The 26747-nt window shown below is 39.3% G+C and overlaps 1 protein-coding gene across 3 annotated transcripts; it reads right to left on the bottom strand.

The window, feature by feature from the left end:
• Positions 1-7806: 7806 nt before the first annotated feature.
• On the bottom strand, positions 7807-26747 carry LOC117352639 (insulin gene enhancer protein ISL-1-like). 3 transcript variants are annotated; one of them, XM_033929214.1, is made up of 6 exons: positions 26377-26746; positions 25373-25562; positions 20004-20263; positions 15037-15320; positions 10532-10699; positions 7807-8728 (listed from the first exon to the last, which is right to left on the bottom strand). In XM_033929214.1, the coding sequence occupies exons 1-6, from the start codon at positions 26402-26404 to the stop codon at positions 8612-8614; spliced, it is 1047 nt and encodes a 348-aa protein (XP_033785105.1). In that variant the 5' UTR covers positions 26405-26746; the 3' UTR covers positions 7807-8611. The 3 variants fall into 3 exon arrangements, with proteins under 3 accessions (XP_033785105.1, XP_033785104.1, XP_033785106.1); XM_033929213.1 differs by having other exon boundaries at positions 15037-15323; positions 26377-26743; XM_033929215.1 differs by lacking the exon at positions 10532-10699 and having other exon boundaries at positions 15037-15323; positions 26377-26747.

Genomic DNA, 26747 nt, shown 5'->3' with positions numbered 1-26747 from the left:
TGGGACAGTAGAGTGGGCAGACTTGATGGGCTATAGCCCTTTTCTGCCGTCATCTTTCTATGTTTCTATGTTTCTATGAGTGTGGTCCCCTAGCTCCTGCCCCTTGCTGGTATTTGCTAATATGACTGCTATGACCTTCTCCCCAGCACCGCCCCTTGGCCGCCCCTGACCGGCCAAATTTTTGGGGGGCCGATCAGAGCCGTCTTAATGCCACTGAATATCAGCAATTGGCCACCGATATGTGATTTAAGTGGTCCAGAGCATCTCTGAATATCAGTCTCTATGAATATGCACTCAGAGCATGGCATATGCATTGCAGCAAAAAACAAAGAAAAAACTGCAGATACAATGTACAAGGTGTCATAGTTAATCTTTATTTTTAAAAAAATGTAGCATTCAAAGGTATGATATGAGCATTCATGTGGCCCACAAGGCTTCACTTGGTTTGTTAGGTTCTCGGCATCTTTGTTACATGCACATCTCGGACCCCAGACGAAGGAGTGTTTTCCAAAACACAGACCGTGTCGGGTCCTGTGTACTCACACTAGAGAACCATACATTTTTAAATTTCTATATACTGAATTTTTAATTTTTACATATCTTTGAATGCTACATTGTTGTTTTTTTTTTAAATAAAGATTAACTGTGACACCTTGTACATCATATCTGCAGGTTTTTCTTTGGATTTTGTCTTCCGACTTTGTGCTGTAGATTGGTTGGATATTGTGGGTTTTTTTAAATATGTATTGCATCATTCAATGAAACAACTGAGCTATACATATGTCTTTATTAAAAATTAGTTACTATAATTTAGGTTGACATCTGGGAAGGGAAAAAAGTACACATTTAAAGAATAAAGCAAGAAGATCTAAAAGTATGCATAGGTCTGAATTTCTTGTCATAAAGTTGTGTTCGAAATGGGCATTATAGTTAATACTGAATTTACGAGTGCTGAAATAATGAATTTAGCAAGAAGAGTAGGTAAATACATAAGAACAGTTTATAGAGATAGGCAGACATGCATTACACTCACTGCTGCTGTACTGAAAGAAGACAGTACTCTGTTGCCTTTAATCCTTTTCAAATTTCCTAAGTTTGAACAATTATTTGTGATAAGTCAGAGGGAGCCAAGAAAACCCTCTTTGGAGCTCAGGGTTCATCTCTTTAGCATATTAAAACATCTAAAGTACAATACACAAGAGCTGTAAAATTAATCCAAAACAATACTGAGCTAAAAATCAATATCCTTTCACAAAAAAATGAACTGATTCAAGGTAATGCCAAAAGCCACATACAGCTGATGACAGAAAAAAAAAAACACATGAGATTCTACAATGGTCAACTATTTAGATACAGTTTTTGTAGCCTTGAAACCTTAAAGAAACAGTAAAGGATAAGACATAATCAAACACTTAGCTGCTAGTACATACATGAGGGGAAACGAGGAAATCTCCCTTGTGCCAGAAATACCAGGCCTGCTGTAGGCCTCAAAATCATTACTGGGAATAATTATATTACAATTATGGCATTCTAATAAGCACACAACTGAAAATAATTATTCATTTTTGAAATAATAGATAGGCCAATAGCCAGATGCCATAGGACATTTTTGTAAGATGACAATGCTTTTCTAGCAAACTGTTATCCTTAAGTCTTTGTTCAGTCCATCTTTCTACCCATCCCCCCATCATCTACAGCAAATAGATACTTAGTACACAAATAATCATTTAGAAAATAGGAATCTAGTTTTCTTCAATTTCTTCTGATTTTTGGCAGTACACTTCTCCCTCCGTATTTGCGGTTTTATTATTCGCGACTTCAATTATTCACGGTTTTTACCTTGCTATCTCCTCCCCCCAAATGACATCATCCTAGTGTGCCGATAAAAAGTTAGGCGCTTTTTTCCCAGCACTTGCTTCAGCGTGCTGACAGAAATTCGCTTTTGCCCAGCACTTCCTTTATTCGCGATTTCATCATATTTACGAGGGTTTTAACAAAAAAACTCGCAAATAACATATAAAAAGTTATTCACGGTTTTTCCGTATTCACGGGTCAGCTCTGCCCCTAACCCCAGCGAATGCGAAGGGAGAAGTGTAGTACAATAATAATCCATGCCTTTCAAAGGGAGACTTTTCCTTTTCTTTTTCAGCATTGCAAATCTAAGCCTTTGTCCAGCAGGTAATATTAAAAAGTGTGGAGAAACAAAAGAACACATTCCCTCACCTTTGCAGCATTTAAGATGGGTTTTGGTTGTCTAAGGCCCCCTTTTGCTAAGCTGCAGAAGAGTCTGCCACATGGCAAATGCTCTGACAACCATTTAATCCCTTTGGGCGTCGGATCATATAATGCATTGGCTCGCACTATAGTGCTTAGTAAAAGAGGAGATAAGCTTGTACAAAATCATCTCAAGAAGCTCCAGTTTCCAGAAAAAAAAAGGGTCAGGGTTATGCATTATGTATAAATGGAGCTATCCATTTTTAACGGACACTTTTACTAAGCTGCACTATAATAAACTCAGGTGTCCAGCCGTAGTTTTGGGATTGGCACTAGAGGCGTGCATAGGGCAGATAGCAGTTATGCTCTTTGCTAATCCGTTAGCACAGCTGCATTAGCACATAAACACAAGAAAATAAGAATAGCGCAGCGGTCACAGTGATGTAGCAAGGGTGAGTGGCGCCCCTCCCCCGTCCTCTTCTTCACCCCCTGCTCCTTCCCGACCCTCCCCTGCCGCATGCACTTGTGCCCCACTTCCATTCCCCCCTAACTGTTAAATTTTCCCAACGTGAGCAGCATTACGAACTTGCTGCCCACATCATGTCGGCTCTCCATCTGACGTCACTTCCTAGGTGCGGGGAGAACCGACACTGATGCGGGCAGCAAGTTTGTGATACCGCTCACGCTGGGAAATTAAAGAGGTAGGAGGGAAGGGTGCACGTGTGCAGCAGGATGGGTTGGAAAGGAGCGGGGAGGGGGGCGAGCAGAGAGGAGGACAAGTGCCAGCGCCCCCACCAAGACAGCACCCAGGGCGGACTGCCCCTCCCCCTCCCTTACTATGCCACTGCTGGGTCAGTCCAGCATCTTGTTTTCACAGTTGCCAATCCAGGCCACCAGTACATTTTTTCTAACTAATTAATATAGAATTAGTGTGTGAGCCCTTACTTAGGGTTACCAGATTTTGTTAAGCTAAAACCCGGATAGGTGGTCCCACCCCCAGCTCCACCCCAGCTAGGCCCTGTTCTACCCCAGCCCTGCTCCATTCCTCCCAAGTCAAGTCCTGGTCTGCCCCAACCCCGCCCTCCTACACCTCCTCTCTCATCGAGCTTAGAGCCATGTCTGGAGGGCCTATGAGCATGCGCAGATGTGATACAATGACACGCATGTGCACATGTGTGTGACATCATCGTGTCATACCCGCGCATGCTGGGAGATCCTCCAGACGCGATTCTGAACTTGAAAATCCAGATGAAATGCTGCTTTTTAAAAATCCGTCTGAACATCCAGACAGTCCTCTAAGACAATTGGCAACCCTACCCTTACCACCTAGAAAATAGATGCTGCCAAGTACCCATGTGCTAACTTCCATGTGCTAATAAGGAAATCAGCACGTGACCATTAATATGGAAAATGGGACTATTTTACTAACACACATTAAAGCACGTGGGAATGTGCCTCGCCGGGTCTATCGCAGGGCACTTTTTAGTGCAGCTTAGTAAAAGGGAGCAGAAATGTATTTTCATTCTCGTTCCAATATTTATTTACTTTTCAAAGGGCACCCTTCTGCATATACAATGAATCTAACCTGCTGAAAGTCATTATAAATTTCTCGATGCTTACTCCTAATTTTCTATCAGATCAGAATAATTTATTTTCTTGTTCAAAGTAAAAGCATACAGGTTCGATAATACAGGGGGAAGGAGGGGATATTCTAGGAAACCTTTCTTTGCTAGAGGGGAACCTGGCAAGAAATAATGATTTCAAAAACATCCAGTTACTAAAAACTCTGGAAAGAATCTTTGCTAAAGAAATAGGTTGCAGTACGCCCACAGTAGAAAGCATAATCCTGCTCAACCTCAATTTCATTTTCTTTACTTACACACACATATAATGCACATTTGGTCCTGTCACCACCCCTTGGTCTTCCCCTCATATTAAAAACAAAGCACTACAAAAGGGAAGGGAAAAGAAGAAGGAAGTGAGAAGGAAAACATAAACATTGATCTAGAAGTTTCAAAAAGCTACTCCTTTCTCCACCCCCACCCTCTTGAAAGAAAATATTTCTCTCACAATCAGCAAAAGGCCAACAGTGCAACATTCTTCATTAGCTGTCCTGCAAATACCTCTGACAAATAATGCTTGTACCTGACTTGCTAAGCAAAATAATTTTACTGTAACAGTTAATGCCTTAGACCAGGGGTGTCCAACCTTTTGGCTTCCCTGGGCCGCATTGACCGAAAAAAATGTTTCTGGGGCCGCGCAAATGCTGCAGCAAGACAGAGGAGGGAGCCGACAAGATGGTCAACACCCCGGGGCAGCAGAAGAAAACACTGCATCGCTGTCGACCGGGGTCGTACAAAATACTTCACTGGGCCGCAGGTTGGACACCCCTGCCTTAGACTATTACACTTCAACAAACCTTATCAAGAATTTCGTTATTATGGCAATTTTTTTTTTTTTTAAGTTGAACCATGTGAAAAGTAGAGAACCAATATTAAAGCTTTAGGGGCCCAGTTGTTAAATACATATGAGGGCAAATCCAGTGCATTGTTTATACATATTTCCACAAACATCAGAGCATTTAGCGCCCTGGGCCACAGTAGAAACCTTTTAGTAAAAGAGAGCCTAAGCCAGTTAAGAAGAAGGAAGCCTTAGTTTAGGCACCAAACACCTACAGTTCTGCTATTATCAACAGATTTAAATATAAAACATATTCAGTTATTTTAAACAATTTGTAAATATGGAACAGAGGAAGGGGGACTTTGATCATAGCGATTCCTTTTGTTAGACATTAGTGTAATACTCTTCAAGATATATTTCTGCATATGGGATTGAATTCTACATAGTGACTAAAAAAATCAGTGTTGAAAGCCCCTCACTTAAGTGCTATTCTATAAGGCCCAGATTCGGTAACTGGCACTATTGTTGGTAGCCACCTTAAAAGCAGCATGGGGGGGGGGGGGGAGTGTCCGACAAAGGTAGGCACTAAAACTGTAGGCCAGAGTTTTCTTGGCCTACATTTCTGGCACCTACCTATGATGTGAATTGTGCCTCCTTAGGCACTTTAGGCCGCCTAACGCCACTTCCGATGTCATAGCATCAAAACTCTAATAGCCACCAATAACTTTATGATTTTTCACACTATGTTCCTCAGAATGCCACACAGTAAACTCGTGTGGTAGCCGTCCTCATAGGAACCTTATATCGTGTGATTCCTCTAATTAAATATTCTTTTCATTTATATTCATAATGATTTATAAAGTGCTAGTGCTCATTTGTAAGAACTAACTTAGCTATCAAAAAGCAAGTGTAAAATTGTTACTTAGCTTAAGAATGGGTCTGCCTCAATCCCCACCGACGCGTTTCATTATTTCATTAGGGTGAGAGCAGAACGGTTCAGAGTTTTAGCAAAGCGCTAAATCCCTACATTATTCGCTGGGGCCCACAGTGGCATTAGGCGACCTAAAGCACCTATAGAGGCAATATTCCAGTGCCAATTTTTTAGGTGCCAGTAGGCGCCTTGAAACACAGTTAAAAAGTCATTTCAACAACTTTTTTTTTTTTTTAACTGAGTTTGGGTGCCTATCGGGGTCTAAAAAATGGTATTGTTTAGAACCTGGGCCTAAATATTGCCTAAAGTTGGGCACAGCTTATAGAATAGTGCTAACACCCAGTGGCATAGTAAGAGGGTGGGGGCAATCACCCTTAGTGCCATCTTGGTCAGGGCGCTGACACCTCTCCTACTCTCTGCTCTCCCCCACACCTCTAACTCTTTGCCTGCGTCAGTAGCATCTCCAACCTGCTGCTGGCCTTGGCTCTTCCTCGGAAGCTACTTCTGTGTTGCGGGACCAGAGGCAGAGCTGAGGCTGGCGCGGGCAGCAGGTTGGAGATGCTGCTTGCACCAGAGCAGAGTTATAAAGCAAAAGAAGGTACGCACTGCACATAAAATTTAGCTGTGGATTCCAAACCTATGATTTACACCCTTTCCCCCCCCCCTTTTATCAAGCTGCATAAGGGTGTAAAAGCAAGAAATATCTTGACTACACGCTTTCATACCAAGCAGCTTCCTAAGACAAAGATTTTCGATCATTGTTGATTACATCTTGTTCTTATGAACATTTCAAAAATAGAATTGAAAACCATCCTCTTTTCAAAATGTTTGATGGAAACTTCTATCCCATTGTCATATGACATTGTTTTATTCGGAACCTTGTTACAAAGGGGTCCTTTTATCAAGCTGCGGTAGGGGGTTTAGCCGCTAGTGCCTGCATTGAGCAGGCGTTAGTTTCTTAGCTGGCCGCGGGGGTTAGCGCATGATGAAATGTCCGACGGGCTAACCCCGCTAGCGCGGCTTGATAAAAGGGACCCCAAAGCAAGGGCTCCTTTTACAAAGGTGCGCTAGTGTTTTTAGCGCAAGCACCAGATTAGCACACGCTATAGCGCACGCGAACCGAAAAACTACCGCTTGCTCAAGAGGATGCGGTAGCAGTTAGCACGCGCTAAGCGTGCTCTAAAACCGCTAGCACACCTTTGGAAAGGGAGCCCTAAGAGTCCAATTAGTGCAAGTCAGAACAGATTACTTCTCATTATGACAGGGATTGCGATGCAGTCAATTAGAAAAAATTGGAAAAACCGGGATGGGCTGAATTTTAACTTCTGATGGGAAACCCTTTGCCAAGTTTATAGATTTGAGCGAATGAATTCGGAACAGATGAGACATTATAAAAAATTTAATGAGACTTGGGGAGCCATTGGCGACATTTGTATAAAATGATCACTAGTATAAGTCTTTAATTTCTAAAAGTAAATTCACACACATCCTGGGATGGTGGGAGGAGAGGGGGGGGGAATATATCATTTTTGTGAGATAAAACTGCTGTTTTATTGTATCATTTGTTTGTATATTCTATTGCACTTTGTATTTATTTCAAAATTAATAAAGAATTACAAAAAATATATATATATATTTGATCAAATAGATTCTATTGTACCTTTTCATCTTGTAATTTTTTGTAAACCGGTCTAGAAATACGATGTTATGCTATGTAATGTTTTTATCGCAGACCGCTGCGGTAAAAGCTCCGACACTCATAGGAATTCTATGAGCGTCGGGGCTTTTACCGCCGTGGCCTGTGATTAAAAAAACCTTACACAGCTTGATAAAAGGGAGCCTAAGGGGTCCTTTTACTAAGGGGCGTTAGCCGTTTTAGCGCACTAAATGCTAACACGTCCATAGAATATAATGGATGCATTAGCGTTTAGCTTGCGCTAATATTTAGCGCACGCTAAAATGGCTAATGCGCCTTAGTAAAAGGACCTTTTAGTGCATAAAATTAAATTAAATCCAATTAATGTTGATAGTTAATTAAGAAGCCAATTACTGGTGCTAACTGGCTTGTTATTCAATTATGTTGCACGTGCAAATTGGTTGCACACACAAATCTTTGCAACTCAATGCACCATATATAGAACTCAGAGGATAGCACTTTTATTTCATATAATATTTAAGAAGAAAAAAAAAAGCAACACACAAAAATTAGATATATAATTCAAAGACCACAGTACAACCTTCATCTTTCTTCTCATTTTTTTACTTCAGCAAACAAAAAATATAGTTAAATGACACATTAAAAGTGGCAAATCTTCTGACAATAAATAATAAATTACTTTAAAATTTTGCAATGCAAAGCAAACAAAATGTTTTCTTTTTTTTTTTCTCTTTATTTCCAGTGAGAGAAATTTTTTTAAAAAACGAGTCTTTTAAATCAATAACTATACACATCTTTGGGGGAAAACGTTCTTGGACAGACAATTCCGAGCTTTGTGGCAAAAGAGGTATACCATGTTGTAATGCTTGCTAGAGTTGGTTTAGAAAAAAACAAACAAACAAAATAGGCTAAAAAAATTAATTTAAAGCAATATTTTCATAGTGCCCTCAATCATATTTGAGAGAAAGAGAGAGAGAGAAGAGAAAGGATCTCAAAAATAAAACCAAAAGTCCAGCTATATGCTGTTTGGCAAGGCAATGATCAAATAAACAGCACCAGGAGGTTGGCTTCCAAATCCTATCTCCTTTTAGATCTAGCTGTACAGAGGGGAATGATCATTAGGTTTTGAGATCCACGGTCATAAATCTATGGGGGTTCTCTTAAAAATTAAAAAAAAAAGTTTTCAGCACTCCTCTGATCATTGGATATTAGGGGGCCTTTTTTTTCCATTTTCTCTTAAGATCCCATGATTGTCTTCACAGTGTTGCTACCATACCTCCTGTCCATTGAAACAGCTTCATGTACTTTCTGTCCTCTGTATTCAGTTTTGCAATAAATGGGTCATTAAATATTTTCTTTTTTGGAGTCCAAGGTTATATATTTCCACAGGAAATTAGAGTCCATATCCCTCATGCCTCAATTGGACTGGCTACCATGCTGTTAGGTGTATCTGGAAGCTGAGAGGACATCGAGTCTACTTCACTTCCGGTGGAATTGGAGCCTGGCCCTCCTTCTGAAAAATTAACCTGCAGAAAACAGGTCTTTAATTAAAAGCAGAAGAAGTGAAGGAAAGTAATAGCATCTACCTTCATTTTTGTATGATCACTGTAGAAAACATAAACATTGTTCTAAATTCTCAAATTTGTCCGTTCTAAATCTAAGACACATCACTTTATCGTACTTTATTACTTTGATTACAATGTGTCCCATTTTAATCTCAGCTTTTGTTATACTTTACACAAAATTGTAAGAGGAAAGTATACAATTTTTTTTATAAGTATAGCTAACTTATTTCCAATCATTTTCTATGGAGCAGAGAGTTAGTGTTCTAACGTTCTCATAAGATTTGTTTATTTAGCACACCTTAGCAAGAAAATATTGCTAGTCATGCCTACACATTGAAACATATTTCTTATTTTCCCCATGGGAAAATCATATTCTTGTATTATAATTAGAAATCACATATTTTCCACATGCAACGGCAGCTAATTTTATCCAGCATGATAGTGTAAAGTATATGCAGTCATTATTTGGTACTATCCATCACTTTTAGGGCTCCTTTCAATAAGGTGCGCTAGGGCTTTAATGCGCGGAATAGCACATGCTACATTGCTGCGCATTGAGCTGGTGTTAGTTCTAGAAGCGTAGCGCGTGGTGTAGCATGTGGTAATTCCCTGCGTGCACTAAAAACGCTAGTGCACCTTTGTAAAAGGAGCTCTTAATATTTTCCCTCTTGGTCTACAATATAATACATTCTGTATATTTTTACTGGCTTAATATCAATCATCTATCTTATGTCTCATTCTCAATACAATAATAGCTTTTGTTCTGTTTTGATTGATGTTATCTTTAAAGATATACACTGAAAATATTTTCTTTCTGACTTGGGTTCCTTATCATATTTCTTATCTGAAGGGAAATGCTACCTATAATGTTGGCATTCATCTAAATATCAAGAATGTATTTATCTTCTTGGTTTCTTATCTTACAGCAGTTCATGTGGCATTTACACTTTTCAGGTACAGTCAGACTTGGTTAATCCATAACTGTGTAATTCTGATATCTACCAATATGAAATTCATAGCTGACAACAAATGAGAGTGTCAGATTTGTTCCCTGTGAAACTTGTGGGAGATTTACAAGTCAACAAAATCCAATTATTTCTTAGGGGAAGGAAAACAGACACCAGCTTCTAATAAATCAGTCCACATAGGAGAGTGGTTTGAAAAGTTTGGTACAAAAAACAAGAAGTTAAACAATGTAGTCTTCATCAAGGGCTGTAAACTTAGTCCAACGACTTTCCAAGGTTTTTTTGTAAGCTATTTTTCCTACAATACGAAAAAAAATGGAAAGCAGCAGGACTAAGAGCATAGCTCTGGGGTCCTTTTACTAAGACGTGCTAGCCGTTTTAGCTCTTAAAACCGCTAAACGCCTAAACGCCTTAAAACAGCTAAAAGCACGCTAAAACGGCTAGCATTCCTTAGTAAAAGGCCCCAATGTTGTTTAACTTGCGTTTTGTTTTTTTTTTCCAAACATTTCAAACCACCCTCGTATATTGTTTGCCTTGCTCATCTCTTCAGAAACATGCCATTATGGTCAAACATATATTACCAAGTAACCTGAAGTGCTTGAAAAAGAGAGCCACGAAAAAGTAAAGAACAGAGATATTGTCCCAGCCCATTGCTTAACCTTAACACTGGGTTATCTAAACATGCTTGAACCAGATTTCAGAAAATCCAAGTTTTGTCTGGTCATCCCTATCAAAGCAGAAGCATTCTGCTCCATTGGGCACCCTTTTTGACAATCAGCATCTAAGAAGTGGCTCTTACTAGTTGTTGAAAAGCAGGTTGATCTATGTCACTCTGCAAGGCGAAGTCACTCAGTACTTTCCAAGGTGGTTGGTAACTCTGCACCTCCACTGGGTTAGCCGGTAAACCACTGTCATGTCTCTCAGGACTAGTAGCCACCAAAGGGGTTCCTGTCAGCCCTTGAATATTCTGAAAAGAAGTGTCAGAAGAAGTCAATAAGTCTTGCTACTTTTGCTGCAAGTGTTGAGTAAACAGTTCCGTTTCTATCTTATCTGTATAGTCATCGTTTATTTTGGCCCCCTTTCATGAAGCTACGTTAGGGTTTTTTATTTCCGACCATGGCGGTAAAAGTTCTGATGTTCATAGGAATTCCATGAGTGTCGGAGCTTTTACTGCTGTGGCCGTTGATAAAAAAAACCCTAACTCGGCTTCATAAAAGGGGCGGGGAGAGTTAGTTTGTTAATCATCTTTGAATATCTAACTCTGAATTCTTAATTGGTTAATTGTTATGCAACCTATTACCAGGCTGAATATGAACGATCACTACATGTGCTTTGTATGTTGATTTGTATCCCATGTACATTATTTCTGTATTTTGATTACCTGACATATACCGTGGCCTACAATAATCATGCAGATTTTCCCTATGTGACTATGAAATATACTGGAGTGAGCTTTGATGGAGACTTCAGTAGTTGGAACTTAAGAAAAGTACCGGACAGAGCTTTGGATTCTTGCCCAGAAATAGCTAAGAAGAAGAAGGAAAAAAAAAAACCATTCGGGTCTTTATCTGCCGTCATCTACTATGTTACTATGTTATTATTTGTGGGTGTTGCCTACCTTTAAAAGCTTAGTAATTTACCTTTCTTTCACTAAGCTGTGGTAGAGGTTTCTATGAGCATTGGAGCATTTAGGGCCAAATTCTGTAACCGGCGCCTTATGTTAAGCACCTATTTTGGAGGCGCCCAACTAGATAAGCACCTATCTAAATTGAATAACAAGCTCTATTGAGCTTTTTAATCAGCAGTAATTGAAACTTAGGTGCCTATCAAGAAAGAGTGATTCTGTAACAAAGCGCCTCTAAAAATTTAGGCGGCCTTCAAAAAAAATAGACGCTATGCATATTAGATGCGAGTGTGGCTTCGTGTGAGGTGCTTTGTTACAGAATCGCTGCTCTTAAGCGTGCTTAAGCGCTCACATGGCTGCCTAACTTTTAGTTGTGCCTAGAGCTGGCCTATTTACTGGGCGCCTCTAAAATAGGTGCCGCTCAGTGTGATTCACCCAATTTTACTTGAATTGCGCTGAACGGTGCCTAATTTGGCGCCTAACTTTTGGACGCTTCTTATAGAATTTGCCCCTTAGAGCTCTGGGCCATGGTAGAAACCTCTATTGCAGCTTAGGAAAAGGGTGTGGGGGGAGGGGGTTAGTTTGATCATATACTATGCAATTCTAGATCAGTTTTGAGTAAGATGGTAAAGGCAATGATACTACTATATGATAATAGCTCCGTGATTCCAGGTATAACTCTCAAAGCATTGAGTCCAAAGCAGGCTAAAGTCATTGAACACAGGCAAATGGTATCTGCATCCTGAGTCAAGAAAAACAGGAGTTCAAAGTAGATAACAAGGCTTTAGTCCTGGCAGCCTTTGTTCAAAGATCAACAATGTTGTCAAAAACCAGAAGTAAAATGACTGAGGATCTTGCTAAATAGTGTCCAAATCTATACTGTAGTTCCACGGTCTAGATAGTTACCTTTCTTGTTACCATCGTTGTGAAGCCTCTGGGTTATATCATTAATATCTAGTTGTTATGATACTTTGATTATATCAAAAGTTGATTAAAAGATTCCAATTGTTCTAATACAGGAACATATAGTGGATCGATTTTTCACTCCGTCAAAAATTACAAAGACTAGGGGGCACTCGATGAAGTTACAGGTAAATACTTTTAAAACCAATAGAAGGAAATTTTTATTTATTTTTTTTCACTCATAGAATAGTTAAGCTCTGGAACGCATTGCCAGAGGTTGTGGTAAGAGCGGATAATGTAGCTGGTTTTAAGAAAGATTTGGACAAGTTACTGGAGGAAAAGTCCATAGTCTGTTATTGAGAAAGACATGGGAGAAGCCACTGCTTGCCTTGGATCAGTAGCATGGAATATTGCTACTCCTTGGGTTTTGGCCAGGTACTAGTGACCTGGATTGGCCACCGTGAGAATGGGCTACTGGACTTAATGGACCATTGGTCTGACCCAGTAAGGCTATTCTTATGTTCTTATGTTTAGAAGTATATCGTGTAATGTATCGTGCAATGGTGCGCCCGCACCTGGAGTACTGTGTCCAGTTCTGGTCGCCGTACCTCAAGAAGGACATGGCAGTACTTGAGAGAGTCCAGAGAAGAGCAACTAAGCTAATAAAGGGTATGGAAGACCTCTCATATAGTGACAGACTGAAGAAGCTGGGGCTTTTCTCCTTGGAAAAGCGGAGACTTAGAGGAGACATGATAGAAACCTTCAAGATCATGAAGGGCATAGAGAGAGTAGACAGGGACAGATTTTTTAAATTACGGGGAACCACAAGTACAAGGGGGCACTCAGAGAAATTGAAAGGGGAAAGGTTTAGAACAAACGCCAGGAAGTTCTTTTTCACCCAGAGGGTGGTGGATACATGGAACGCGCTACCGGAGGATGTGATAAGCAGGAACACACTACAGGGCTTCAAAGAGGGTCTGGACAGGTACCTGGAAGACAAAGGGATTGAGGGGTACAGATAGAAGTAGAGGTAGGTATTAGGGATAGGATTAGAGGCAGTTACAAAATTAGTCAGGGGCACTGTTCAGGCAATTAGGCCTGATGGGCCGCCGCGAGAGCGGACCACTGGGCAGGATGGACCTCTGGTCTGCCCCAGCGGAGGCAACTTCTTCTTCTTATATATTGTCCCCAAATTCTATATATGTGCAGAAAATTGTATGTCCAGATCTGGGTGTGCTTCCAAGATGCTATGCAAATAAATTAGATAATGAGCTTTGAACTGTCAGCAATTGGATGCTAACAACGAGTTAGTGATGTTTATTGGTGCTCATTTAACATATGTGTATGTGTCTGTACGGTATCATGCATAATCTCAGGGGTATTCTGAAAAGGAGCATGTAGAATTACAGAATACTGCCCAACCGTGCCTAACTTAGGCGCTCGCTTTTACAACAGGTTTTAGGAGACATAAGTCCACCACCCAAAAGTTAGAGGGAGAGCATGGCACAATAGTTAAAGCTATAGCCTTGGAACCCTGAGGTCATGGGTTCAAACCCACATTGCTCCTTGTGAACTTAGGCAAGTCACTTAATCCCCCCATTGCCCCAGGTACATTAGATAGACAGGAAAAATGCTCAAGTACCTGAATAAATTAATGTAAACTGTTCTGAGCTCCCCTGGAAGAATGGTATTGAAATAATTATTTCAGGATGTATGGAAACCATTAACAAAATATTGTACGGAGTAGCTGAGTTTGTTTCCCTTAATTTTATTAGTATTAATTGGGTAGGGTGCGGATATTTTATTAATACATATTTATATTATACTGGATTATATGCTAGGGAGGGAGGGATAAGATTTTAAGTAATGTGCAAATGATAGTTTGTAAGTGATATATTTATTGTTAATGTGATTGAATATATGTAACACTTAATGTAATCTTAAAAATGAATAAAGAATATTTAAAAAAAAAAAGAAATAATAAATAAATTATACTGTGAGATCAAATGCTCTAAATTTCTCTTAACTGGGAGGCCTTATGAATGGAAGATTTCCAAGAAAAAATAGATTGAGTGATCCTAACAGCCTCCTACTGACAGTTTGTAGAAAATACAGTTATTTACCTATAAGAATACCATTTTGGAAAACTATTTTAAACAAAACAGAGCTGTACTATTTTTACAAAAACTTGACTTATTGCATGCTAGATTTTGTTCTCCTGAAACTAGAAATTAAATGAGAAGCAATCATTTGGGGCTTTGTTGTTATTTTATGTGCACGCTAACGCTGTTCTTTTTGTGTGCTATGTGTGTAGTTTCAACAATATATTCTGTACATTCATATATATGATACATTACTTTGGCTCTAATGCCAGCATAACGACTTGGTGAAAAGTAACAGTGCCTTCCAATCACACACTCTAACAGCTCATAATCAAGGGGAAGGTCACAACCCCATAGTTGGATTGCAGTTACCACAGTATCTGGGAAAGACATCTGACTTTAAAAAAGACATCTGTTATTCCACTATGAGCACAAGCACTGTGGCCCATTTTCACTGTGCTGAATAGCTTTTACGGAAATGTCATGCTGCATCAGACTCGAATAATCCGCTTCCTACCTACCTAAATAGCAGAACAAAACGCAAATCACACAGGCTCATAAAAAGCATCTACAAGCATTGCTATTACTACACTTAACATCGGTTAATGCAGTTTATTATTATTATCATTAGGTGATGTTGCCCTAAAGAAGGAGGCCTTTTAAGCAGCCACTTACGGTTTTGTCGTTAGGTTGTTGCTGTTGAAGCTGCTTCATCAGGATGCTTCTTTTTTTGTCCTTGCAGCGCTTGTTTTGAAACCAGACCCTGATGACTCTGGGACTGAGGCCCGTCATTTCTACTAGTTGTTCCTTCATGAGTGCGTCCGGTCTGGGGTTGGCAGCGTAGCAGGTTCTCAAGGTGTGAAGCTGTTTCTCGTTGAGGACAGTCCGGACCCGTGTGGTCTTCTCCGGCTGCTTATGGACGTGTGGTCGAAGAGCTGGTTGTCTTGCAGAAATAGGTTCTGCTGTAGAAAAAGGGAGAAGGGGGATAAGAGTCTTTAGGTGTATAGAAAAGACAATATATTGAGAAATAGAACGCACAGAATATGAATGTAGTATTTTGTCCCATTAAACACGTGTTATGAAATAATACACTCTAGAAGCATATAACTTATTGGAAATATGCTGACTTGTTCAATTTTATTTTAAAAAACCCCAAAACTGGACAGAATTTGATTCTGAGCATATAGTTTAGTTCTGCTTGTTTATACCTAAATGTGTTACCTAATTAATTTGTGATACAGCATATTAAAAAAGGATTTCGCTTATGAGTTAGGGCTTATATTTGCTTATGAGTTAGGGCTATATTTTAGAATGGGCTTGATTCCTCCCTTCTATGCCTACGGAAACAGGTGACTGCCCCTCCCCTCATCGCCAAATCACACAATAGATGATTGATTAAGCAACTTGGGATCTGGCTGAACCTAAAGTCACTACACCATATTAACTCCTCCCCCCTTTTTTTACAAAGCTGCTTTAGGCTTTTTTTTTTTTTTTTATCAGTGGCCGCAGCGATATTAGCTCTGTCGCTCATAGGAATTCTATAAGCATTGGAGCTTATGCTGCTGCGACTGGTGATTTAAAAAAAAGCCTAATGCACTTCGTATAAGGGGTAAATGAAGGAAAAATTCATTATTTGGGGATATCAACTACAGGTCAGCAGTCCCTAGATGAAAAACCCGATACTGTCCCCAAATCTGTAGAAAGCAAAATAGTGCTGGTCTGCCAGGTTTCAGATAGCTTTAATCAAGCTATGTTAATATAAAATAATGAAAATAAAAATATACCCACACTGAGTGAGAAAATAGCTCAATGTGTGTTTACTTGGATAGATTTCTTCCTGAAATCAGAAATGGAATAATTAACATTGTTTCAGAATAATGCTGAATATTTTTTTTTAATCTCACTATTTCTCCCCTCAATCATAGTTTAGGTACACATTGTGCAATATATATCCAAAGTAAACAGACATACCAAAATAAACAGAGATAAATGTTCTCTTTTTACAACATACAAAATAGATAACACTGAATAAGTAGAGAATTCTATAAATTGTATCTAAAGTTAGGTGCTAATTCATGTCCAACTTTTGGGGAGGAAACACATTTGAGCAGATGCAAGATGCCAAAACAGAGCTGAAACAGCAGACCAGTATAGAAATACACTTAGGGCTAGATTCACTAAGCAATCCGATCGTGTACCGATTGTTTTGCGACCCCTTTACGACCCAATTTTACTTCGGCCTGATTCACTTACCTCTCTGCCGATCCGATTCCAATCCGCGCATTCAAATGAGGGGAATGGCATGCAAAGTAGGCAAGGACGTGATTCACAACACAAGATCCGACTGGGCTGGCCAATCAACCCAGTCGCAAACGTCCTTTCCGACTCTCCAGCTCCATTGCCGCCCTGCTCTCTGCCCTGCTCTCTGCACACCTTGCTCTCTGCTGCATCGAATCTCTCCTGTCTGCCGCCCTGCTCTCCCCTGAATCTCTCCTGCCCTTCCCTGCACAGCGAGCCTGTGGTTTTAACCCACAGATTAAAACCATGGGCTCGCTGGGCTAAAAAGTAAAGTTTTTTAAAAAAAGGTTCCGGCTCGGATGGGTTTTAGACACATGCGCAGACCATCTGCAGATGGTCTGCGCATGCGTCGGGATCGCACACTAGAGATTTGTGCTGGCAGATGGGGGCGTTCCTCTGATCGCCCCCATTTGAATATTACTGGTTGAAGAATCCATTGGACCTGCCCGGATCGGACACGGATCGGTCACGATCGGGCAGATTAGTGAATCTAGCCCTTAGCACCTAAGTGTATCCATGTGCACTGCAAAGGGGCTGTCAAATGGGAAGGACATGGATGAGTCAGGGACATTCCAGAAAACTGCATTCAGTATTATAGAATACTGCGGATACCCACCCAACCTGCATGCCAAGATTTACACCTAGTTTCAATTGGTAGAATTCCTTGTGCCTGGAGTTTGATGCGGAATTCAGTGACCAATGCTATTCTATAAAGAGCTTTCATTCTAGAGTATCCTTCACAGAATAGCACCGGGGGCCACTTATTGAATCTGGCCTGAAGTTAGGCACCTAAATTGGTGCGCCTATCTTAATTTCTAATTAGCTTAATCAGCGCTAACAAACTTAATTGGCTCAATAATTGGCATAAAGTAAAATTAATTACTAATTAGGTGCCTAAATTGGTAGGCACCTACCAGAAAGTGGGCTTGGTTAAGGGTAGATCGTGGACAGATTTTGAGCATGCTTTCTTTACAGGCCCCTAAATTGGGCTTAGGCTCTGGTATTTAGGCCAAGAAAACCCTGGCATAAATAGGGGGTGCTTAAGGTTTAAACACCTACCAGCACCCAAGCCAAAGTTAGGCGCCACTAGAAGTGATTCAATAAGCACGCTTAACTGAAGATTGAGAGCTGCTATGCGCCACATTCCTCTGTGTATTTTTTTATTTTTTAGCACCATGTATAGAATCATGGTCTAAGTGTTTCTAAGCAGTATTTTCCCCCCTTGTGCTCATAAGAGAAACATTTGTTTGCTAAAGGTATCGCTGCTTTCAAAAACATACACGTTTTCTTTGTTCGAGTCGATTATATCTATACAGTGTTAAGCTAATGGAGCTTTAAGTACAGTCATACTGTCTAGAAGTATGGAAATAATGATCTTTTGTTTCTTTGGGACCTAGTATTATCATCTTAAAACTGGAGGATAAATATGCCCAGTCCTCCTGAATTTAACTTTAGAAGAGGCCTGAGGGGGGAATAATGGGTACATAAAGCTAGACTCTGAAAATGTTGCCTAAGCTTAGACGTCAAAATGATCCACACAAATAATGTAAAGGTCGCTCAGCATGGAGCACCCTTTATATAAGGTTAGCATAGCATGCATTTTCATGTCTAGTTTTGGGCATGAGCATTTATGTGTGCCAAATAGTTTATAGTTTATTTAAAAAATTATAAAACACTTTGCATTACATTTCAAAGCATTGCACAATTAAAATAAATAATGAATAAAAAACAATACAGGAACAGCCATACTAAGGGGGGGGGAATGGACCTGTTTTAAAAGCTTGTGGCAAACTAATGGCAGTTATGTAGGTGAAGAAATACAGGTATTCTATAGCAGTGGTTCTTAAACCCATACTGGGAGACCCTCAGCCAGTTGGGTTTTCAAGATATCCCTAATATGCATGAGAGAAATTTGCATGTATACTACCTACCTTATAAGGAAATCTATCTCATGCATATTCTTTAGGGATATCTTGAAAATCCAACTGGTTGGGGTGGGGGGGGGTCTCCCAGGACAGGTTTAAGAACCAATATTCTAAAGCATTGGGTTTCCCTTAGATTTTATAGAGTGTGCCCAAATTATGCATGATCCTGTGTTATATATGCAGCTAAATTGGCTTACAATCAAATTAATGCCAATAATTGGTGTTAATTGGTGACATTTTGGATCTGCAAACTCATCTTGCTAAGTGCTGCTTTATAAAGATTTGTCAGCAGATCTCATGGTGCACAACTCAAAAGGGGGTGTGGCCACAAGAGGGGCATGGGTGGACAGGGACATCCCCTAAAGGTACACACGGTATTACAGAATTCTTGGAATTCAAATCCAACTTTGTCCTGGCATTTTTATCAGGTTTCAGCATGCAAATCTCCAGCACCCAAACATAGACCATGTCCCCTTTTGAGTTGCCCACTATCAAATTTAGGCACACAATTTATAGAATAAGGGGCAGGATAGAACACATGATGCTCCTAATTACTGCAAATTAATTGCTTGTTAACACCAATAAATTATAGTTATCACTTAATGAACTCATTAGTTCAGTGCAGCTCTGGGAGCCCCACCCAAATCTGGTGGATAATATTCTAGCAACTCATTTTCACAAGATGTCTGAGTGCAATCTTATGGCCTTAATTGCACTTCTGAAATCTGACTGAAAGTGTGCTAATTGCGGTGAAGGACCTACCGTATAGACTCAAAATCAACTTGTTAGAAAAAAACATCAGCAAATTTCACCTTGTGGAACGTGAATATAACTAAGATGAAATTCTCACCAAATCACATAAACAGTTTCAAGAAGGCAGGATCACTCTGAAGGCAATTACCAAAGATTAGCTTGTTGACAGTTTTAAATTACAGACTTAAGTGCTGGCCTGCAGTTAAAGAACTCTTTCTAGATTCAGAATCAGCTTCAGGAAATAGATATGTATTTTTAAAAAGAAAATCCGTGTTTTAACTGTTTGGAAGGCCTTAATGAAAGGGGGGATTTGTATTTTAAGATTAAAACATAAACTAACCTGCCCTTAACATTTTCCCAGTTGCTTTGGGGCAGCTCTAGGATACAGCAAATGCATCCTCTTTCCCAGTTCTGGCATACACTGTCCACTGATCCCCTCCTGAGCAGGCACTGCCCTTTACAACACCACCCAGCAGGCAAATGTCAACTTGGACCAAGACACAGCAAGTCCTTTCTAACTTCTTTTGTGCTGCAACGCTTGTTCTTTCCTTCCCCTCCCCCCTTCCTTGTGCACTGCTGCAGTTTCTGCTCCTTGTGTGCAGACACAATGTTCAGTTTCTGCTCCCTCTGGCAGTCTGCTGCTATAATGTAATCCTGGCAAAGTACCTGCCATCTGCAGAGGTCTGGCAGGGTGCAGGGGGCTGAGGGGGTCACTCGACCTTAGGCTTGCCCTCTCCACCACGTCGTGATCAGCCCTGCAGAAAAGGCCATCCTCCCTCAGTGCAAACTCGTCCCCGGGGATGAGCTGGTGGCTGCAGGCCACACAGCGGAAACACTCGATGTGGTACACCTTGGATCGAGCCCGCATCACAAAATCGTTCTTGCTGAAGCCGATGTTACACTTGGCGCACTTGATTCCATATAATCTGCCCAGAATGGCCGCCCGGGGAAAGGAAAAGCAGGGGGGAAAAAAGACAAAGGAGAGGACATAAGAAATACATCATACCTCCTCTTCCCTGAATACATAAATTAGAAATACAATTGTTTACATTGTACAGTGTAACTGAGTTTTATATTATACATATTGCCAAGAGAAATAAATTAAGAACAGGAATCTGATATGCCCATCATCGAACTCAAGTATACAAAAATGTGCATCTTACTGATAGCCTGAGAGACAGAAGAAAAGTATGAAATAAATAACTAAAAAGAAACCTATCTCCTTGCATGCTGCAGAAAGTGATTAAATTATATGAGCAGGTTTCATGCATGTTAATTCTAAATCAGCCTGTAAACACCAGCAGTAAAGAATGCGTAGGGATAATCAAATGCTCCATTACACCTATAACCACCTCCCCCCCCCCAAAAAAAAAAAAAATTTATATATATATATATATATATATATATATATACAAAAGAATTAGGAGACATACATAAAATGTGTTTCCTTTTTTAAAGTTCATCTATGGTCCATAACTACAAGCAATAATTCCAACAGCCCTAGAAAACCTTAACGCCAGCCACAAGAATATGAAAGGTACTGGATGCTTCCCCAGAGCACACCATTATTTCTGTCCAGCAAAGAAAAGACATAATTATCTAGAACCACTTGTCGCTTAGAAAAGTACTCCAGCTGGTTGTATGTGGTGTTGTGTCCTATTCACTTTTCCTATAATTATTTCTCTAGGGTCATTTAAAACCGGAGAAGAAAAAAAATGAAAGGTATGCCCCTCTACTCTTATCTACCCATGAAAAGAAAGAATTTGAATATTTTCATTAGGTCCTCCTCCATGTCATAACATCACATGCTGAATCCATAATCGTGATTTTTAGACAAATGACAGTTTTAAGTAAGTTTCTACCAACACCCGAGATATGTCACATAATGTGAGGTGGAGTTCAGAAGAAAACCCAGAAGTCTGAAACCTGTGAGCTCAGGTTTCACAAAATTTAGATAGGTTAGTGAATCCCTTAATTGTTTTAATTGAAAAATTTACAGTTAAAAAAACACATACAATACAAGATGTAAAATACAGACTGAATTGGATGACGGCTGGTATTGTTGTTTTTTTTTTAACAGACAGAAAACTCTGAAGCCCATTCTTCCCAATCACAGGAGTCAACTTTTCAGAATTATTGGGGGTGCTAAACCCATTGGAAATTATTCCTTCCTAGTCACAGTCAAGGAATTTGCCCAATATTGGGGGTGCTCAAGCACTCACAGTAACCACAGAGCTGGTTTGTATGTTCCCAATTCAACATTATATCCTGTAGCCTCAACCATGTCACCAACACTTAATTTTAAGCTTTTCTCAAATAAAATACCTTGAATTCTGCTACAGTAGTTTAAAGTTTCTGCAGTCTCATTTTTAAGCACTAGTTTTGTACAATGGCCCATTTGAATCATGTGGGCAGTGTTTTAAATTCATTGACTAATACCAGGCATGCTGAAAAGTTCTTAGCCCAACCAACCAACCTCCTAAATTCTGAGCTTTATTTTGCCACTGTAACCGAAAAGAGTGCTATCTCATTTCGTTAAGTGCCAATTTGCAGAAACAAAGTTGTAAATGCTTTGACATTGTTTCAGATCATTGATTGAACTGCATCCACGTCATTCTCTTCTTGGTTGGGCCGAGAACTTTTCAGCACCCCCTCGTACATGGATAACAGAACATTTAGGGCAAGATAATTTTGGGCCACGTTTTTCTGAATTGCTTGAACCAATGCAACAACACATTTACTGCTTCTACACAAAAAAATTTCTTATGTGGACTTCCAATATGGAAAGACAGGAAGATCAAAGCAAATGCATGAAGGCAGAAAGTACACCTCCATACACCTGCATCCAATCTCATTTACTTATTTTTAGTTATACAAATATGGAGTTTATGTGCTGGTTTATATTTTATTCATCAGAAATATATATTTCATTACTGTAAAATATAATAGCAGCAATCTAAAGGATCATTGTAATAAATATCCATCTGTATGTCATCAAATGAAATCTATAGAAACAACCATTATATATGTTTCCTATATAATGCTTATAGCATTAGGATTATTTCATCCTCAAATGTATGATCCTGTTCTTCATGGTGATTACCTATATAACAATTATTATTTCCATAACTACTCATCTAACCACAGGTAATCTTGGATGTATAAACATGGGATTGAACATTCCAGACATATATTATTAGATAATCAAAGAGGTTCAACCCCTGTGAATGAAAAACCCTGATGCTGAAGACAATAGCATCCAGAAGTACTTGCAAATATAACATTTTCAATAATAAATATTAAGAAAAATATTTAATGTTTATTATTCCTGTTTAATGTCACAGCTACCATATGGAATCGGAAATTCATGTTGTGTTTTAAACGGGGCAATCATATAACCATAGTAAAATAAACCATTATGAACAGAGCATTTGCAGAGCCATACATAAAGCCTCCAAAAATAATTAACTTGTTCTGAGAAATTACAATTAACATCTAAAGGATAGAGAAGTAATATATCATATAAATTGAAATAAGTCAGGGATAGTATTAGAGGCCGCTGAAAAGTTCTCAGCCCAACTAAGAAGAGAATGATGTGGAGCCATGAAACGTACAGGTTATTCCGCACTTTTCTTGACACTTTGGTTTCATTTCATTTCATATCTTTGAAATGAAAAGTGTCAAGAAAAGTGTGGAATAACCTGTACGTTTCATGGCTCCACATCATTCTCTTCTTGGTTGGGCTGAGAACTTTTCAGCAGCCCCTCCTAGACAGTAAAGAATTATACCTTTATTGGAGGTTTAAAGAAAACAAACAAACAAAAAATCTGCATTTCTCTCATTGGTCCATTGTTTCTATTGATTGTCATAAAAAAAGTGAAAACTAAAATATCACAAAAATCACTGAAGCATTTCAGCAATATAAAAATTCACCCCACCCCAACCCTAAAAACCCCCACCTTGTTAGCCAAAAATAATTTTTATACATATGTTTTTCATCATTTTTTGAGTGCGTTGGAACCATCATATCAAGGCCAATGAGACCTGCCCAATCAATGCAGTACCTTCACGGTGCTGAACACAGCTCATTCATTCACTGCTTTGATCTGGTTATAATCCAAAATCTGTTGTTTTGTTTTTTTTACAATAAATATTTCTGTAAAACAGTCTTTACACACTTTTTCTACATCATTATCTTTTTGTTCAAAAACTATTTTCAAGAAGCTCTCTATAAATACAACTATTCTAAATAGATACAACTTATCAAGCAATCACTATCCCTTAGGAAATGGGAACAGCAGCACATACAATTTCACAGAAAAAGCCAAAAGCCAAAGCTGTGTCAGGTCCTGGGTGAATACTGCTACCAAATTCAAATCAACATATGAATTTGTTTGAGAAAAAGCTTTTCACTTAAAGGGAAAAACACTTGTGTTCTCCCTATTTTTTCTAGGGCAGCAAAACTGGCTATTTTAAAAAACACATTTATAGAAGAATTGGGACTTATGATTAGAACCAGGTTAAAACATTATGGGCTCCTTTTAAAAAGTGGCGGTTGCTGCTGCGGTAATTGCGCTTATCCCAGAGGGCTTTAATGATCGCAAAAGGGCTCCTTTTACTAAGCTGTGGTAGCATTTTTAGCGTGCGCTGCAGATTAGCGCACGCTAACCCCCATGCTACGTGGAAAAACTAATGCCAACTCAATGGAGGCGCTAGCGTCTATCACACGTGGCAATTTAGCACGCGCTAAGCGTGCGCTAAAACTGCTAGCACAGCTTAGTAAAAGGAGCCCAAAAAGCGTTTGCCATGCACAGCCACGCGGCTTTGTAAAATGGGAGGTAAATGAATGAGCTGAGTTCAGCACTAAGGTCTCCTATAACAAAGCTGCAGCAGAGGTTTCTACTGCGGGCTGACGAGACAAATGCTCCGACACACTTAGGAATTCTATGAGCTTCGGAGCACTTACCTCGCTCGCCGGCCATAGACGCCCCTATTGCAAGTTTGTAAAAGCCAGCGCAAATGAAACTGCTGCTTTTATGAACTTGTGTCATTGCCCCTGAAACGATAGCCTTACAACATTAAAAAAAAAAAAAGATGAAAAAAGTATTTAGAAATATAATGATTATTTTGAGGCTATTTTAAAATAACTGCTTTTTTTAAAAAATTATTATTTAGCTGAAGTACTTTTGGCCATTGTTTCAATTAAAAAAAAAAAAAAACAAGCACAAGCTGAACAAAAACCAGGTAAGGTTTGCAACGGATAAACAGGGCAAAATATAAAATCCGAAATTCTATTTGGTTTTAGGTGTGTCAGAATTGGCAACTCTCGCATTTATCAGTTACCAGATTTTCATGTGAGGAAGGAAGCAGTTCCATTATCTAAATATACCAATTGTTTGTGGCCAGATGATGGGCAATTTGATCTGCTCTGTCTAATTCATCAGCACAGATAAGATAAGAATGAGAGGACAGCCAGATACCACCAAGGGTTAATATTTAAAAAGATTAAATATCAGTAATTCTAGCAAATAAATATTTTACCCAGTTTTATACTATTTGATAAAAAAGGTTTATATTTGCATTATCAATGCATTATTCTGGTTAAAGGAATCTTACAATAGGCAGGTTTTCATTTTTAACTTTTTGTATTTCAGCTGTATTTATGACATGAGTTAAGAGTCTGCTGCTTTTTATATCCATTGAACATAAGAGTTATTCACCTTCAGGCCTCATTTTGCCTTTTCCATTTTAAACAGTGTTTTCCACCTGACCATATATCTTTGAATTTGCAATAATTAACTTAAGCAAAATTTAAAGTAATTATTTCCTAAATTCAGACCAGGCCTTTTCTAATGAAGGCACTTGTGGATTTCTTGTTTTACAGGCTCACTGGGGTTGTGCTTTTTATTTACGGAATAAACTTTCCCATAAGTTTTCCAAACTTCTGCAATCCGCTTATTCCAAAAATAATGGTGGTGGGGTGAAATACAAAAACAAAATCTGGAGAGAAGGAAATAGCAGAGTAAGAAGCATACCTGATATAGTCTCTTTTACAGTAGGTTTTACCATCCCTAACAAAGCACGTACAGGTCTCATCCAAATACTGATTACACTCTGCACATTTCAAACACGCCGCATGCCATTCCAAATCCGGAGAAACCCGCAGAATATACTGATCATGAATTTGATTGCCGCAACCAACACACAGGGAAATCAGACGTTTTTCTGAAATGAAAATAAATACATGATTGACTAATCATTTACTCTCCTACCGAGATAAACACACTTTTAGTATTCTTTCCATATAGGGCGTGCTCTCAGAGGTTGTATTTTTTTTTTTTAAAGGCATAAAATAGTATCACACTTTTGGGTGGTAATTGAAGTGTGCCATCAAAACCTTGACTCATTTAGAAAGTAGGCGGAACAGGGGGACTATGCTAATTTGAATAATGTTCTTTATTAATGTTTTTGGGTTTGTTTTTTTTCAAGACTAGCCCACCATCAAAACTGGGAGCTTTGTATATTTCATTTGCCACAATGTCTATGATCCTCATAGAGCAATATCAGAAAAATGGGAGTATTTGTATAAAGAAACACTAATTGGGAATGCATGGTCGCATCTTTGCACAGGGCGCTCCTATTTAGAAGATATAGAAACTGGGAGCAGAATCAAACCTTCAGTTGTCACTCTCTCTTTTTTTTCCAGGTATTTACATATAACAAAATCCCCCTGACTGTAAATTCAGCTGATTTAAACCTGCCCAGATAATTAAACAATACCTCCCTGGACAATTAACATAGTACTGGTAGAATTGAAATACCTACATTTTTCCAAGAGGGCTAATGACATCGAGATACACAAGATACAGTCAGGTTCTGAAGGATCAAACACAGTAAGCATGCAGTACTTGGAATCAACAACTCCCTCTCTCAAAAGAAAAAGAGATGGATCAGGAAAGCGAGCTATTGTTTTTACAAGACAAACCACGATAGCACATGGATTAAAGCAAGGTTAAAAAAAAAAAAAAAAGCAGCTTACTTTTTTGTGGGTCTCCCATATCTCCCATATCTGAAAGAGGGTATAATGTCCACAGTGAAATGGTGTACGATGGTTTTAGCTCCTAGAGTAGTTCTGGCTGCGGTTTAACGTGGGAGGAATACTGTGAGTGCTATGTGGGTGAGAGGGGCTGCTGTGCTGCACTCTTGCTGATCAATCCAGTTTCGTCAGTGTGGGAAAGGGGAAGAGGCGCTGCAGTGCTGGACTCGGTTCATATCATGCACTCTCTTCCTTATCTCTTACTCAAACTTCTCTGCTCCAAGTCAGCTCAATCTCCATTGGTCTGACGTAAAGCGCAGCGATGTCAGGGCTGCTCCCAGATGATGGGCTGGCTCCAGCAAAGAGCAGCTGTT

This window comes from Geotrypetes seraphini, chromosome 1, assembly GCF_902459505.1.
Source record: "Geotrypetes seraphini chromosome 1, aGeoSer1.1, whole genome shotgun sequence".
NCBI classification, from domain to species: Eukaryota; Metazoa; Chordata; class Amphibia; order Gymnophiona; family Dermophiidae; genus Geotrypetes; species Geotrypetes seraphini.
Note: the sequence above shows the minus strand (reverse complement) of the source record. Positions and strands in the feature narration are given on the sequence as shown.